This window comes from Mirounga angustirostris, unplaced genomic scaffold, assembly GCF_029215605.1.
Source record: "Mirounga angustirostris isolate CCGP_5_RB_7025 unplaced genomic scaffold, mMirAng1.0.hap1 SCAF_4, whole genome shotgun sequence".
Classification (NCBI taxonomy): domain Eukaryota; kingdom Metazoa; phylum Chordata; class Mammalia; order Carnivora; family Phocidae; genus Mirounga; species Mirounga angustirostris.
The window spans coordinates 20000001-20015320 of NW_026991712.1; the positions used below are offsets into that span (position 1 = coordinate 20000001).

General features: G+C 44.6%; 1 protein-coding gene and 1 long non-coding RNA gene across 15 annotated transcripts in view; one reads left to right on the forward strand and one right to left on the reverse strand.

The window, feature by feature from the left end:
• The window catches only part of ENPP2 (ectonucleotide pyrophosphatase/phosphodiesterase 2), a 142622-nt gene that overhangs the window by 24674 nt on the left and 102628 nt on the right, over window positions 1–15320 (forward strand). Inside the window, exon 1 of one of the 13 annotated variants that reach the window (XM_054512483.1) lies at window positions 10022–10133. The exons of 11 other annotated variants lie outside the window; for them this stretch is intronic. In XM_054512483.1, the coding sequence (XP_054368458.1) occupies window positions 10077–10133 (57 nt within the window). In that variant the 5' untranslated portion in view covers window positions 10022–10076. Of the gene's footprint in view, window positions 1–10021; window positions 10134–11344; window positions 11499–15320 lie in introns of those variants that run through there. One more of the 13 variants, XM_054512487.2, reaches the window with a different exon arrangement.
• Window positions 5512–9947, reverse strand: LOC123858773 (uncharacterized). Of its 2 annotated transcripts, XR_006794230.3 has the most exons (4): window positions 9642–9947; window positions 9440–9567; window positions 8135–8242; window positions 5512–6262 (listed from the first exon to the last, which is right to left on the reverse strand). It is a non-coding gene; the product is annotated as an uncharacterized LOC123858773 (long non-coding RNA). The 2 variants fall into 2 exon arrangements; XR_006794229.3 differs by having other exon boundaries at window positions 9440–9947.

A 15320-nucleotide genomic window follows, 5' to 3' on the forward strand; every position in this document is an offset into this window, starting at 1 on the left:
TTGCTCATCTTCACTCAGTGGAAGAATTATAAGTCAAAACAGGAAATTAAAAAAGGTTCACTTACTAGAGTGGCCAAGATTTAAAAGTTTGATAACAGAGTACTGTCAAGGATATGTGGAAACAGATACAGTCATACTCTGCTGATGGGAGTATAAATAGGTACTTTTTCTAATGGGCTAGTTGAAAATAGCTTTACCTCTCTTCCATTTTCTCAGATTTTAAAAGCACATACCTTTTGATCCAGCAATTCTGCTTTTAGTGTTTTTTTTTTTTCCTATAGGAATATTCATTTCCAAAGATATGAGGATGGATTGCAGCCTTGTATGTAATAATAAACAATTGGGAACAGCTTAAATATCTATCAGCTGAGAATCAGTTAAAGAAAAGATATGCAGCAATCTTAAAGTGTGGAATACCATACTGCTATTTAAAAAAATGAGGTGAGGGGCGTCTGGCTGGCTCAGTCAGTTGAGCATCTGACTCTTGATTTTTGGCTCAGGTTGTGATCTCAGGGTTAACCTCAGCATCAGGCTCCGCGCTCAGCACAGAGTCTGCTTAAGATTCTTTCCCTCTCTCCCTCTGCCCCTCCCCCTCCCCTGCTTGTGCTCACTCACTAAATATATATATACATACATACATACATACATAAAATCTTTTAAAAAATAATGAGGTGAAATTATATATGCTGAATCATAAAGATCTCCACAATACATTGCAAAACAGGAAAGAAGTACATACAATGCAGTGTATAAGTATTCACTCAGGCAAATTTATAAGAGTATTTATATGGAAAGAGAAGGTATTTATATGTATTTATATGAAAGGAGAGAGAATATGGAGTAGACACAGTATTGTGTGATGAAGACAGAGATTCATTTTTTATTATATCCTTCTGTACCATTTGAATAATTTTTAATATATGTTTGGTTTTCATAGTGAGAATAGAAAAATGCTAAAAACAAAATACAATAAGATGCAAAAGAGAAACTTTCAGATCTTTTTAATGCGCCTGCATTATTTATAGGATTAAGTCCAGAAGCTCCGCTCACCATGGTAAAAACACTTAACAGCCTAACCCAGTTGACCTTGCCTGTCTCATCTCCCAGCATTTCTTTCCTTTGTCTCTCTTCTAGCCATAACTAACTATTGTTCTTGAGCACATCATGACCTCAGTGTCTTTATTCATTTACTACTTTTGTATGAAATCTCTGGTTCTATCCTAGGAAATGTTACTCATCCATTAAAGCCCAGTTCAAGTGACTGTTCAGACCCCAGATGAGCTTGTCCATCCTCCTTGCTCTCACAGCACTTTCATCTGAGGGAGGCTGGATTTGTTGCCATCTCATCTGCTCTGTGAGGGTCAGGAGGACTAGATGAAACTGATCCTCTACAGAGCACCCCGATCAGGTCTCCAGTCGCTGTGTACATTGGAACCATTCCTCTGAGACTCCCGTGAGTCAGGTCTGTGTTCAAGGACAGTTTGGGCTTCACATTTGCTTGGGCAGGTCATCATACAGAAGGAAGGGGCAGGAAGGCTCCGAATACATGTTTGCTGATATCACACACATGTATGTGTTTTATATAAATTACCTTGTTTGGTCTTCACCCTTCAAAGTAGGTCTTATTAGCCTTGTTTTGTAAATGAAGAAATCTGAGGCTCAAAGAGGTTGGGTAAATCACCCAAAGTAAATGGTGGAGTTTGGTTTCAAATTTGGGACTTTCTGGCTCCAAAGTCTGTGCCCGTTCCATTCTGGAATCTGTGTTCTGGGGACGGAGGGGGATTCAGGATGAAGTAACAGTGTTCTCATAGAGAGGCTATATCCCAAAGTCTCTCTTCCTTTGTCATACGAAGGTGAGCATGGACTGGGCTGAGGGCAGGGGTGTGGAGGGTAACAGAAGGAGTAGCGTTACAGCAGATGGAGAAAGTTCAGCATGGCATTTATTTGCTAATTCTTTCTCTCTGGAAGTCCCAGATTTGTGGATGTTCTCCTGACCCAGGTCCTGTCCTTCCAAAAGGCCAGCTGGAGTGATTCTGTTTTCTGGAATAACACAGGGAGGATGATGATTAATACTTGGCCAACTTCAGAGTAGGAAATGTGAAACACGTGCCTGTTTGGAGTTCCTTCACATGTTTCTAATCAACCAACCAGATTTCACTTGAATCTTTTATGGCTTCTCTGAAATTTGTAGTGAAATTGCAAGCCAAGTGTAGCCCGGGACCTATTTGTGGTTGCTATAATATCCCCTTTCCTGACTCCTTCCACCACTTAGTGAAAATTATTATTGCAGTAAAATCTCTTAGTCATACTTTCCAGGGGGTTGAAATTTCTTAGCTTGTCATATGGATAAATGTTATATTATATTAACATAGAGCAGTACGGTTAGATGGGTTTGTGCTTGGAATTTGACAAAACACACAGTTGAAGTGAGATATTGAGAATTCTGTACGTAGGGTGTATTGCACCTTCAATTCAATTCAAGAAACATTTTGAGTACCTACCATGTATAAGGTATGCGGGAAACTGGGTATACAGAGATGGTTTCTACCTTGATTTCGTATGAAAGTCCATCACTTAAACCGAGCACATTTTAAGTGAACTCACTATCTTCACAGTCCCGAGTTCAGATCATGGCACCAGCAGCAACCCAGTTGCTGAAGCTCAAAACACTGGAATCATCTGTGATTCTTCTCCCTCATTTACAACCATAATTAATCAAATCCAAGAGATATTTTTTCTCCTAAAGATTTCTTGATTTTGCATCCTCATCTCCATTGCCATGGTCCCTTCTCTGGTTCAGGACTTCATCTCTTGCTCTGACTGTCCTAGTAGTTTTCTCTCTCAGCTCCCTGCCCCCAGGCTTTCATCTTCCTTAATCCCTGCTCGAGCAGTTACTCAAAACACAAATATAATTTGTCACTCTCCTGTGTAAAACACTTCATGAACTCACTATCACCCACAGGATGAATGCCAATATTTTTCAGGCCTTCCAAGGCCTTCCACTACATTGCCTTGGGTGCCAAGTGAGGGGAGGGTAGGCAGACTCATAAGTGAAGATACCATATAAAGACCATCTTTTCATTTGGAAACATCCAAAGCTCTGTAAAATGGGGAAACTGTGGTTTTGCATGAACTAAGATGAGTTCCCAATTCCTAGAGATCTGCCCTTTCAAGTGTTCTGTGAAGACAGAAAAAAAAATGGATTTAAGACAAAGTAATAAATTTTGGAACTCTTTTAGTCAAAATGTGATATTTATTGGAAACATGAGTTCAAGGTTTTTTTGTAACATATTTATGCATCCATCCATTTATTCATTCGCTTCTTTGATCAACAGATAACTATTGAATACCTAGACAAGGAGGTTACAGAATACTATGATACAGTCTCTGCTCGCAAGGAAGGGCAGATAAATAGGCAATTATAAGACTGTAGAATGAGTGCTCTGTTATGAAAGACACAGGATGTTTTGAGAACACATATTAGGAGCACTTAACACAGTCCAAGGAGGGTCAGGGAAGGTGATGTTGAAGTGGAGAGCTGAAAGAAAACGTAACTTATCTAGATGAAAAGAAGAATGAAGAGAAGTTCAAGTGGTGGAAAACCTGGGCAAAGGGTCAGAAGCAAGACAGAGGGAAATTTTCTGATGCTAGTATGGTGGGATTATAGTGCCTGAGGTTAGGATAGAAGCAGATGTGGGGATGATTAGATATGAGTCTATAGCAGGAAGTAATAGGCCCTCCAGAGGACACCTCCAGTCTTTCCTGGGTCTTAGGCAGAAGTGGGACAGTGAGAGGGCTCACGGCTTAGCATGTGGAACACGGACTGGGCTCCAGCTCACTCAGCTCCTTAGCTACGGGCAGCACCTTTGTCTGTAGGCAGCACTTTGACCAGATTATTGCTAAATTATATTAAGGAGTTGACCCTTTATCTTCAGGACAATGGGAAACCCTGCAGGGAATTCAGCAGGGGAATTAGGTGGTCAGGTTAGAATTTTCAGACGATCTCCCTGGCTGTAGCATGGAAGGTAAGTTAGAAGACTTCAAATTGGGAGTGAAGGAGACTTTCTCAGTGGTCCAGCTGAGAGATGACGGTGGCCTAACCTAAAGTAGTGGCATTCACTGGAATTAGTGCCATCATGAGTCATTAAGTGAAACTCAGCAGAAGAATTCAAGGAGCTAGGCGGGAATTATAGTCTTGCTCTTTCTTACCAAAAGTCTGCCTTGCTGAGAGACACAGAATGCTGGGCTTGCTGGACCATGACTTCAACTCAGTGAAGAAATAGGTTCTTAAACAAAACAAAACAAAACAAAACAAAACAAAAACACAACTCTGTTGAGTTTGTATCAGTTTATAACTGATATAAAAAACCTGCCCATATCTAATGGGTATGATTTGGTGAGTTTGGACATATGCATACACCAGTCAATGTAATGAACCTATCCATCACCTCCAAAAGGATTCTTAACAATAGAAATTCAACAAAGGAGTAGGAAGAGAAACAGAACAAGAATCTGTTTGTGTCCCAAGCTGGCCCCAAATCAGTGCCCTCTGCATCTTTTAATAGTATAATAACCTCACCAGAGCCTGACAGGGACATTTATGTTTGTGACAACTTGTTCTATATTTCCTCCCACTGGAAACATTTTCACGAGGCAATTAAAGAATCTCATTCATCACCTCAAAATGCAACTTGGGCTTTTACAGTTGTGCAATCACATCAAGTTAAATTTTTACAGGCCCTTGGTTGGCCTGGCGTGGGTGAGATGTGAACTAGCAGGGCGGGGGTGTGAGAAGCACAGAGAGTCAGACCTTAGTATCATTAGCTATATTGCAGATTTGGGTTGGTCTGTGTTAAAATCCTTAGTCACCAACTCAGGGATGCTTCAAGTTCAAAAAACCATTAGTGAACAAAATAATCATTCATATTTTCTCTAGTTTTCTAAACACATTAAAAATCTGTTATTTTAACCAAAGAAGGAAGGGGGGAATTATCATAAAAGAACAAGGTATCAGGAGAGTTGAATTATTTTTTTTTTTAATTTTATTTATTTATTTATTTATTTATTTATTTATTTATTTATTTATTTATATTATTATTATGTTGATCCCCATACATTACATCATTAGATTTAGATGGAGTGTTCCATGATTCATTGTTTGTGCATAACACCCAGTGCTCCATGCAGAACGTGCCCTCCTCAATACCCACCACAAGGCTAACCCATCCTCCCACCCCCTCCCCTCTAGGACCCTCAGTTTGTTTTTCAGAGTCCATCGTCTCTCATGGTTCATCTCCCCCTCCGGTTTCCCCCCCTTCATTCTTCCCCTCCTGCTATCTTCTTCTTTTTTTTTTTTTAACATATAATATATTATTTGTTTCAGAGGTACAGATCTGTGATTCAACAGTCTTGCACAATTCACAGCGCTTACCATAGCACATACCCTCCCCAGTGTCTATCACCCAGCCACCCCAACCCTCCCACCCCACCCCCCACTCCAGCAACCCTCAGTTTGTTTCCTGAGATTAAGAATTCCTCATATCAGTGAGGTCATATGATACATGTCTTTAGGAGAGTTGAATTCTATCGCCAACATTTTCCCTACTCAGGCACCGGGACACTTGATAAGACACGACCTTTCCCGGGCCTCATTGCGTTGTCTCAAAATTCCTTTCAGGGTGAAAATCCCATGCTTCTATGAATGTTGGCATTTTGAAGTATCAGCACCCAGTAGGATCTCAATATGGTATCTTTAAAATGAGAGGAATGTCCGTTGTGTGCTTGGCCCAGGGCTATTCATGGGGCACACAAAGATAAATGAAAAATGTCCTTGTGTTTTAGTTGTTCACAGTCATCTACCCAGGCGATAACTGGAGCTGGAGAGCTACCCCACAGGTATGTACAGGGGACTGTGAGATCGCGGAGGGGAGGAAGGCAAGAAAGAGAGACAGCTGAGCAGAATCCGAACAGAGGCTGGCCAGATGTGCAGGAAGGACCATTCAAAGCAGTGTAATCAGACGAGGGTCTCCCCAAACCCTTGAGCTTCCATGAAAGGACAGCTACCCTTGGAGCTGGAAGCATAAGTGTCTGACCAGCTGGTAGTAAATTCGGTACAGCCTGTAGCTACCTGCTACCAACGATTGTGTCTGGTCACGAGATTGGCCACCAAGGGTCAGCCACCAAGTGCTGATTTGAGATGTACTGAAGAGACACCCCAGGAGGGCTTAGCAGAGGATGCCACAGGCAGGTCCGTATGTAAGAACTGTAGAAGGAAAAGAAAGAAATGGCTGCAGAGTTTACTCCCTCAGGTCCATGGAGCCTATAACCCCTGCTTGCTAGCGGAACCGATGTACATTTGGTGGGAAGAGCGAGGCTATTTCTGTCAGCTTCTTATGCCAGGAATGGACCAAACCCGCTACCTCCCCTACTTCCCATTAATAATTCTTCTTCAGCTTCAGCTAAATCTTGCCATTGTCCCCCACTCTCATCAAACAGAATGCAGATGACCATGTGGCAGTGGGTATGTGCATGCGTGTGTGAAATTTTCCTAGAATAGTGGCTTGCATTATGTTTTAAAGCACCAGAACCCTCTTTCCACATTAAATTTTACTTAGAAGAACAATACAGAAACAGCTGTGGCCAAACCTCAAGAGCTACAGCAGCATAAATATTTATCAGGCACTGAGAATGTCTCAGGGGCAGTGTGATGCCCTTGATATGTATCCCCTCATATCCTCTTAGAACAGTGCTATGATGTGGTGCTTATAAGACAGGAATTATTTTTATCCTCTTTTTTAGAGATGAGGAGGCAGGGAATGAAGAGTTATAGCTAATGCATGGCAAAGCTCAAGTCTGACCTAGGCCATTTGCCCTCAGTATGGAGTCCTTACGGCACAGAAGGTCCTGGCCCCAACGGGGCAGCTGAGCCATCCCGGGATCTGTCCCTTTTCCCTTTCTTCTGAGGTAGCAGGTGTAGCTAAGCTTCTATATCTCCTTTCTCCCAGCTCAGGAATTAGGATAATTTATCAGATTGCTGTGTAATAAGGTCTAAGAAATACTGCCTTGGTTTGTCCTCTAAGATCTCTTCCAGAGTCTGTATTCTGTCATATCAACTCAATGTGAAAGGGATGCTTATGGCCAAAAAGGTCTTCAAAAGTGGAAGTAGGTGCCAATCACACACACACACACACACACACACACACACACAGAAACCAGACAGTTATTACATGATTCCATTTATACGAAGTGTCCAGAGTAGGCAAATCTGTAGAGACAAAAAGTAGGTTAGTGGTTACCTAGGGTTGGGAAGCTGCGGAGACAACAGGGGTAGGGGTGGTGACTGTTAATGGATATGAGGTTTCATCCTGGAACAATAAAAATACCCTAGAAATATCAATTCTAGAATAATTCTGTGAATATCTGGAAAACCACTGAGTTGTACAATTTAAATTGAGGAATTGTATGTTATGTGATTTATAACTCAATACAACTCTTAAAAAAAACAAAAATTAAAAAATAAGCATAGGGCTATCTCTTTAAAAATTCATCCATGTGTTGATCTGTTAATCTGTGAATTCATTCTATAGTATCCGTGGAGTGCCATCTCTGGCTGGGGAGTCTGCTACACATGAGGAGACAGGGAGCCCCCCTCCCCCACCCCTGGTCAAGAAGAGTCCTGACAACAGCAGGCGGTAGGAAGCCTTCTCTCACAAACATATATGCAAGGAGAGAGGAGGCTCAGAGCTCGGTGGGCACACTGGGATGACCTGGGAGAGGGGGTGGTCTTGAGCCCAAGCCTAGACCTTACGAGGGAGACCAGTGGCAGGTAGCCAAGATGGCATATGGGTCTTCTAGGTAGAAATAGCAGCATGCGAAAGCTTGGAGAAATGAGAGTACAGGTGAGTGTCTGGTGGTTTGCCTGCCTGGATAACAGCCCATCGTGTGGAAAGGCCAGGAAGAAGGGGATTGCAAGATAAGCGGGAGCTAAGTGACTCCATTCCTTCAATCATTCATTCATCCATTCATTTCTTTATTGAGCATCACCTGTGTGTAAGGCAGAGGTTAGGTCAGTGGTGTCAAGGTTGGCTTTCAGAATTGCCTGGAAAGCTTACAAAAATTGGTAACTGGGTCTCACCCTAGGAGTAACTAGTCTTAGGGTGCTTTGGGCATCAGAATTTTTCAAAGCTGCTCAGGGAGTTCTATTGGCAGTCAGCATTGGAAACCAGTAGGCTGTATAATGGAGCTGGAAAAAAAAAAAAAAAAAAAAAAGATTAGAACAACGATGGTCCTGGCACTTGGGAGTTGACACTCAACAAATGTTTTCTGAGAACTTACTAGGTACACCCTGGACGCTGGGAATGTAGCAGTGAATAAAAGAGTCCCAGACCTCATAGAGGTTCAGACTAGTGGACGGAACAGAAAATAGGAAGCAAGCAAACAGAGGAGTCTCTCATTACAATGTGAAATAAGTGATGTGAAGTAAATAAAGATTAACAGCCAACAGTGAGGGAGAGGGTGGTTCCTTAGATTGGCCAGTCAAGGATGGTCTCTTTGAGGTGACTTTAAGCTGGGTTCTCAAAGAAAAAACTGGCCTTAGAAGATTCATGAGACGTATGTTCCAGGCAGTGGGCATGTGTGTATGTGTGTGTGTATGTTCATTGTTGTTGTCATTGTAAGGAAGGCACATATTCAAACCACATTAGGAAAAAAGGGGTTCATTGTATGGAGAGACTTGAATGTGTTTATAGGTTATGGTGTTTTATTTATCCTTTTATGCCCAGAATCAAAGGTGCTGACTGCATGTTATAGTTGTTTTATAAATGTTTACCAAATAAATGAACTAATGAAATCAGTAGAGAAGAAACTGAAAGTTAGGGTGATGGTTGATCAAAGAATGTTCCAGAGGACATGGGAAGAGGGGGATTCCAAAGCATACAGAAGGAGGGGCATCTCTGAGGTGGGAGGGAAGGAGCTGGGGCAGGAAATTTCTAGTGCAGAAACAGGAAGTAGCATTCCCTCTTGATATCTCCAGTGTTCTGCTGGGGGAGAGGAGGTTTGCTCAAAGGGAGCCAGGTGGACGTGAGCTCAGGGTTCTGAGGAGGTGGGAAGAGTGACTTTGTGTAACTGGAGAGGTGGGATGGTCAGGGACATTTGGAAAGATCACAAGTGTGAGTGTGGGCACCGAGCCGAGGCTGCAGACCCCATGTAAATGGTGGTACTGGTGGACATGGCCGCGTGGTGACATGTAGCACAAGCCAATAACTATGTCTTGGGGGGTTGTACATAGATGGCTATGGCAGTGGTTTAGGACAAGGCAATGAACAAACTCTGAATTTGGAAGGAGAGAAAGACTGAAACTGATATTAAGTCTAGACTGGGTCATTAAGGAAGTCATGTCGAAGAGCTGAGAGATAACAAGGGGAGAGAACAAAGGACAAACCATCATGAGTCAAAGGCCAAAAGTGTGGTGGAGAGAAGGAAATGAGAGAACTGGAAGGGACGGAGCTCCTTGTTTTCTCCTTGTTTCCTCCTTGTTTCTCCGTGGTAGGCACTGCGTACATCCAGGTACTATGAAATAGAACAAGAGTTACCTTTATTGAGTGCTACTGTGTCTCAGAAGAAGAGCGAAGAGTTTTACCTACCTAATTTCATTTCATTCTCATAGCAGATACCATAACCCCCATTTTACTGATGCGAAAACTGAGGCACAGTGAGGTTAAATAGCTTGCTCCTGTTCTTGTAGCGAGGAAGAAGAAACCGCATGTGTCTGATGAAGCTAATACCCATAACTTCCAAGCTAGGTTGATAGATATTTTTTTTCTTATTGTAGAACAACATATGACTCCTGCATCCTTTTCATGTGAGCTGATAACCCAGGCCGGCTGTATTAACCCACTCGGCACTGCAGGATGATGTCCAGATTCCCTAGAGTGATACAGGAGCCTGGTCAGAGTCCAAACCCACACCCTCCTCTCTAGGCTCGGCCTCCCACACCCAGTGCCTCTGCCTGGAGGAATTATTTTCAGTTGCCCAAGGCACCGGGACAGCTTTTGTAGTGGTGGTGTCTGGATCAAGTGATGTGCTTCTCCCTCTTCTCCTCCTGGCTGACTTCTTACAGTCCTTCCAAAATGAGTGTGAGTATCACCCCCTTTCCCCTCCCTAAGCTGAAAAAAAATGAGAGCGATACCACCTGACACACCAGATGTCTCTAGGGCATCTCTATAGACCAGCATAGCTCTCTCTGCACAATGAGATTGTGGGATACTGACTCCTTGTTCAGGGCTCTGCTCACAATCCCACACCCCCGTCCCCTTTCATCATCTGGAAGGACCCAGAAAAGAGAGGGGAACAGGCTCTGATCATCACCAGTGATGGACTCTTGTAGCAGCCTAAGGAACCCCTGGTTTGTACCCATACCTCAGAGTGGCCAGGCTGGTTCCCATAGCCTTTTAGCAGCTGCTAAAGGAAAAAAAGTCAGACAGTTAAAAAAAAATGTACTCAATAAATTTGAGACATCTGTGGATAGCATGATATGGATATCATATCACAACTATTATGTTAAAGCAGTTTCTAACACTTTCATAATTCAGAAATTAAAATAGTTGCAGCCATTACCACTTTATAGTACATGTTATAATTTCATGTTACAGTGTGTGTGTTTGTGTTGTAATTGACTTTGAGCTGTGGGCCACCCAGCACAGAGGTGGGTGCTTTGTGGAAGTGGCCAGGCTGCTAGTTTAGAGGCTGGAGATTTCACTTTCTGGTTGGGTGATTGAGCAAATACCCTATTTCTCTGGAGCTTCTGTTTCTTTCTGTGTAAAATGGTAGTAACAGGCGAGCCTTCAGGCATTGTTTGAGAGGCCAAATGACAGCACGACTGTGAAAAGCGCTTTGTAAACCGTAGCATGCTCTAAAGGAGGGGGGAAAATGGTGCTATTATTAAGGAGAATGTTAGAGTATCCAGTATCCAGTATACGGCTGGCCAGGTTTCACCTGGAGAGGCTCATTCAGGGAAGTCATCAGCAGGATGGCAGGAAACTCCTGCAGCAAAATCCTTTTGGAAGCAGGGGAAGAATCCTACGGAATGAAGGAGAATCGCAAATCAAACCTGTGGAGACTCTCCTGGAAAGATTACGGGATGAAAAATTAACTTGGCACTGTTGGGGGTGGGAATGTGGACGGCTGCCCTGGATGCCCCCGTCTTCAGCCTCCGGACACTTTCCTTCCCCAAAGCCATTTTAGTCAAAGGTCATGTGTGAGTCTTGTCAAAGGCCAGCTTCCAATGGAATCATTGTCCCCCGGGACAGCGGCCCCCTGACTACATCTGCATTGGAGAAATCCCAAAAGCAAACGGCCCAGTGCAAACAAGAGCAGTCCGGGGCCGCCGTCCCGGGGCAGAGCTCACAGGTCCGCCGGCCCGCAGCAGAGGCCGCGTCGGCAGCGCGGGGGCCCGGACCAGGCGCCCAGACGCCGGCAGCATGACCCGCCGCGCCGATCGGGTACGGTAGGCTCTCTCTCTCTCTCCCCGTCCTCCATTGCTGGGGCTCCCGAGTCCGAGCTGCCGTTTCGTCTGCCCGGGAAACCTTGCAAAGGGCCTCCAGATTTGCCGGAAAACCGTCTCTGTTGGGCTGCGTTCCCGCGCACTCAGCTGGAGCAATTTCCAGGCGCGCAAGATGCAGAGCTTAACTCGTTTCGAGTTTTCGTTGCCAGGGAATGTTTGGGTTTGTAAATACTGTGTCTCTCGTTTCTGGAAAACGAGCCGGTGGAACTTGCGGAGAGGGGTCGTGGACGAGTCTCCGTTCACCCACGGGCTCGAACCCGTGCCCAGGGGGAGCTCCCCGCGGCTCGGCCCGGCTGCGGGTGCTGCGAGCCGTCTCCTCCCGGGGCCGCGGGCGGCTCCGCGTTTTGTTTATTACCTGTTGCACAAGGGCTTTGCAGGAAGGATGGGGGATTGTTAAAGCCATCTGTTTCAGAAATGTTCTCTGGGATCCTACGCTTGCGTCCAAAGGAAAGAGAATCGTCTCGCAGACGGAGGGAGCCCCTTGCGCGCGGGCCGGGCCCCCTCCCGGGCTCCACAAAGGAAAGATTTGATTGGCGTGCACACAGCCGGGCAAGCCAGTCTCTCTCGGCCCTTTGTACTTAACTATTTGAACGAGGCTTTCAAATGGATCTGGCTAATTTGGGGTAAGAGTTGAGGCAGCCTGGGATCTGCCCTGAGTAAGGGTGCTTTTGATCTGGACTTGGACATCTCCCAGGGCAAACAGAGCAGGTGGGGAGGATCGGAAGGGGCAGTGGGCACAGCCGGTGTGCAGGCGCGAGCGGTGGGTCAAAGGGTTTCCATTGCTGCCCTGCCACACACTCTGGTTTCATTTTAACAGGTTAAGCCCAGAGCCATTTCTCCCTGATAAAGGGAATGAAAACAAAAGCCTTTCTAGCGCTCAGCAGGACGGAGAGGGAAGCGGTGGTGGTATTTGTTGACGTATTTATCTCACGCTCAGTTCCACGGAGGCTAGGAGGTTCTCCACACTTCAGTTCCTTAGATGTTAATGGAGCTTCTGCTCTTCCCCATCTCCATTTTGTCCTCCACCTTCCCCACCAAACTTCTTGAGAGTGGGTGACACGGGCTGTCTCCACTCCCTCACCACCTGGTGACTGCTTTGCACCCCTTCAGCTGGCATCTACCCTGGCTTCTGAAGGCAAAGCTTGCTCAGGGCCACCAAAGACCTCTCTGAACCCTGGAGCAAGTTCAGTTTTCTCCGGGCTTCTCTGTGTCATTTTGAACCATTGGTCGTCCCCCTCTCTATCTCCCGACTTGGTCCTGGATTCCCTCTGACTTTCTCAGTGCTGATTTAAGGCCTTTAAAAGTCTTCCTTCAGCAGTGTTGGTGCATCCTGAGAATCCTTGATTCACTTCCCTTTCCATCCCCTGGGAACTCTCATCCGTTCCCAAGGCTGCAACCAGTTCATACAAATCTCCGGCTTATTCCGATCTTTCTCCTAAATACCAACCTTTTATATGGAACATCTCCACTTCGACGTCCCCGGGAGCACCTTAAAATCAACATGTTGGAAACTGAATTTATCTTCTCCCTCCTCCTCCTGGGCCTGCTCCTCCTCTTCCATTCGCCACGACTCAAATGGCCTGCCCGGGGTCCGAACCAGACCCAGCAGCATCATCCTAAGCGACTTCCTCTCTTTCATTCACACCTGATCGGTCACCGAGTACTGCACCAAGTCTCACTTCTACTAGCTTCACACAATTCACACGCATCCCTGCATCTCCATCTACTCCGCCACCATCTTAGTTGAAGTCAGTACCTCCCCACATTCTATTCGAGTCACAATTTCGCACTCGTAGGCCAGTCCTACCCATCCCACGCCCCCTGTCTTGTTACCCAACACACTATGTCCAATGATCTTTCTAAAATGTAAATATCATCATACAGATCTTTTTTGAAAAGTCTTCAGTAGATTCCTCTTTTTTTCTTGTTGAGTTAGTGCGCACAGGTTCTCCATGACTTGCCTTTTACCCTGCCCTGCAATCTCATCTCTTATCCTTTACTTCCTATCCACATTTTATGCACATTGCTTGCAAATTTAGGCATATTAAACTATTTACAAAACATGACTTTCCTCCTTGCCCTTCTCTTGGGTCTGTGTCTATATTTTTCCTTGAAGACTCAGCTGAGAGCTACTTTCTCTTGGAAACTACCCAGACCATCTGCTCCCCATCCTCCAGAATGGGCTAGGTGGCCATCCCATAGTCTTCCAGAGCTTACTTTATTCCTTCTGTCAGAGCATTTATCAGTCCTTCTTGCACAAACTATTTATTTGTCTCCTACTGGCCTGGGAACTCCTCAAGGGCAGGGATCAGCCCTTTTTGTCTTAGCATCCTTAGAACCTATAACCTGGACCCAACTGGGATGCTCAGTGAGTTTGTTCGAATTCTTGTGCAGTTCTTGTCAGTGACTATTATGTTCGGGCATTGAATAGGGTGAGAGAGATACAATCTATAAATACAGTATGGTAAAGGATGACGAGCGAAGGTCAACTGTGATTCTCAGGAAGAGGCATGGTCTTCACCTTTTTAACAAAGGAAGGGTTTAGACTTTCTGGGTATTTGAGATAATCCCCCAAGTGTCCCAGCTCACTCTCCAATCCACATTTCAACTCATGAGTTTCTCTGATTACTCCCTGCATCTATCCTCACCTTGTTCAAGATTGGGAAGAGCTGCAGGAAAAGCCTTTTGCAGGTTTGCTTTGGCTTTGTGAAGGCGAAGGACTCCTTTCCAGCTGGAACCCGGCATGGGAAGAGGGCCATAGGGAAGATAGGTGGGCTTCTAAGAGAGCCTTTTGATAAGCTGCTACCAAAGACAAGCTGGTATCTTCTGATACTAGGTCTGCAAGGCCTCAGAAGGGACCAGCAGATGAGATCTCTAAGGCTGGCTTGAGTGTGGTAGAGGTTTGGGAGACTAGAGAGGAGAAAATGCAGCTTTGGTTTTTCCAAAGAGAGAAGTTTGTGCGTCTGAAACTCTAGACAGAGGTGAGTGACGATTAGGTTCTATAGAGAGTTATTGAAACTGCAAGTTGTTCTGGTTTGGGGCCGTGGTTCTTTTGAGATCTGGATGGACATTACTCTTCTCAGCAAAAATGGACAAGATGCAGCACAGGGTACTTTCTGTAAACTTTCAGGAAGTTCATACAAGTCCACTCTTGGATTCCTTTGAGTTGACATGAACCTCAGGTTAAGAATCTCTAGTCAAAGGTTAAAAAAAAAAAAAAATCTCTAGTCAAAGGATTAATTCATTCGAAGGATATTTGGGAGGGTAGGTGGTGATTAGTAGGAGCCAGCATACATCCAATTAAGCATATTTTCTCTTTTGAGAGGATCCCAGTGTAATGTGTGGTATTGAACCTGGAGTCACAGGACCTGGGCTCACATTCCTGCCCTGGCACTCACTAGTTGTGTGACTTTCTCTCTGAATCATGGCTGTATTATGTATTAAAAAGGGGTAATAGGTGTTGGAAATTTTAACTAAAATAAAGCACCTGGAACATGGTTATGCCTACTTATCACTGATCATTTCAAAACCTTGATTTCAGGAAGGGCCCAGATTTTACGATATCCTTCTGGATTAGGAGGATGAATGTGGGAAAAATTACCGCCTAGTTGAATGCGATTGTTAAAGGCTATTGGATTAACAGGTGGATGTCTTTGGTAGAATGCTCTGGGCTTTGTCCTTAACCCTCTTTTATTCACTATCATTGACATCCATGAAGGCATAATACATTGATCACATTTGCTTAGAAAAAAGGCATAAG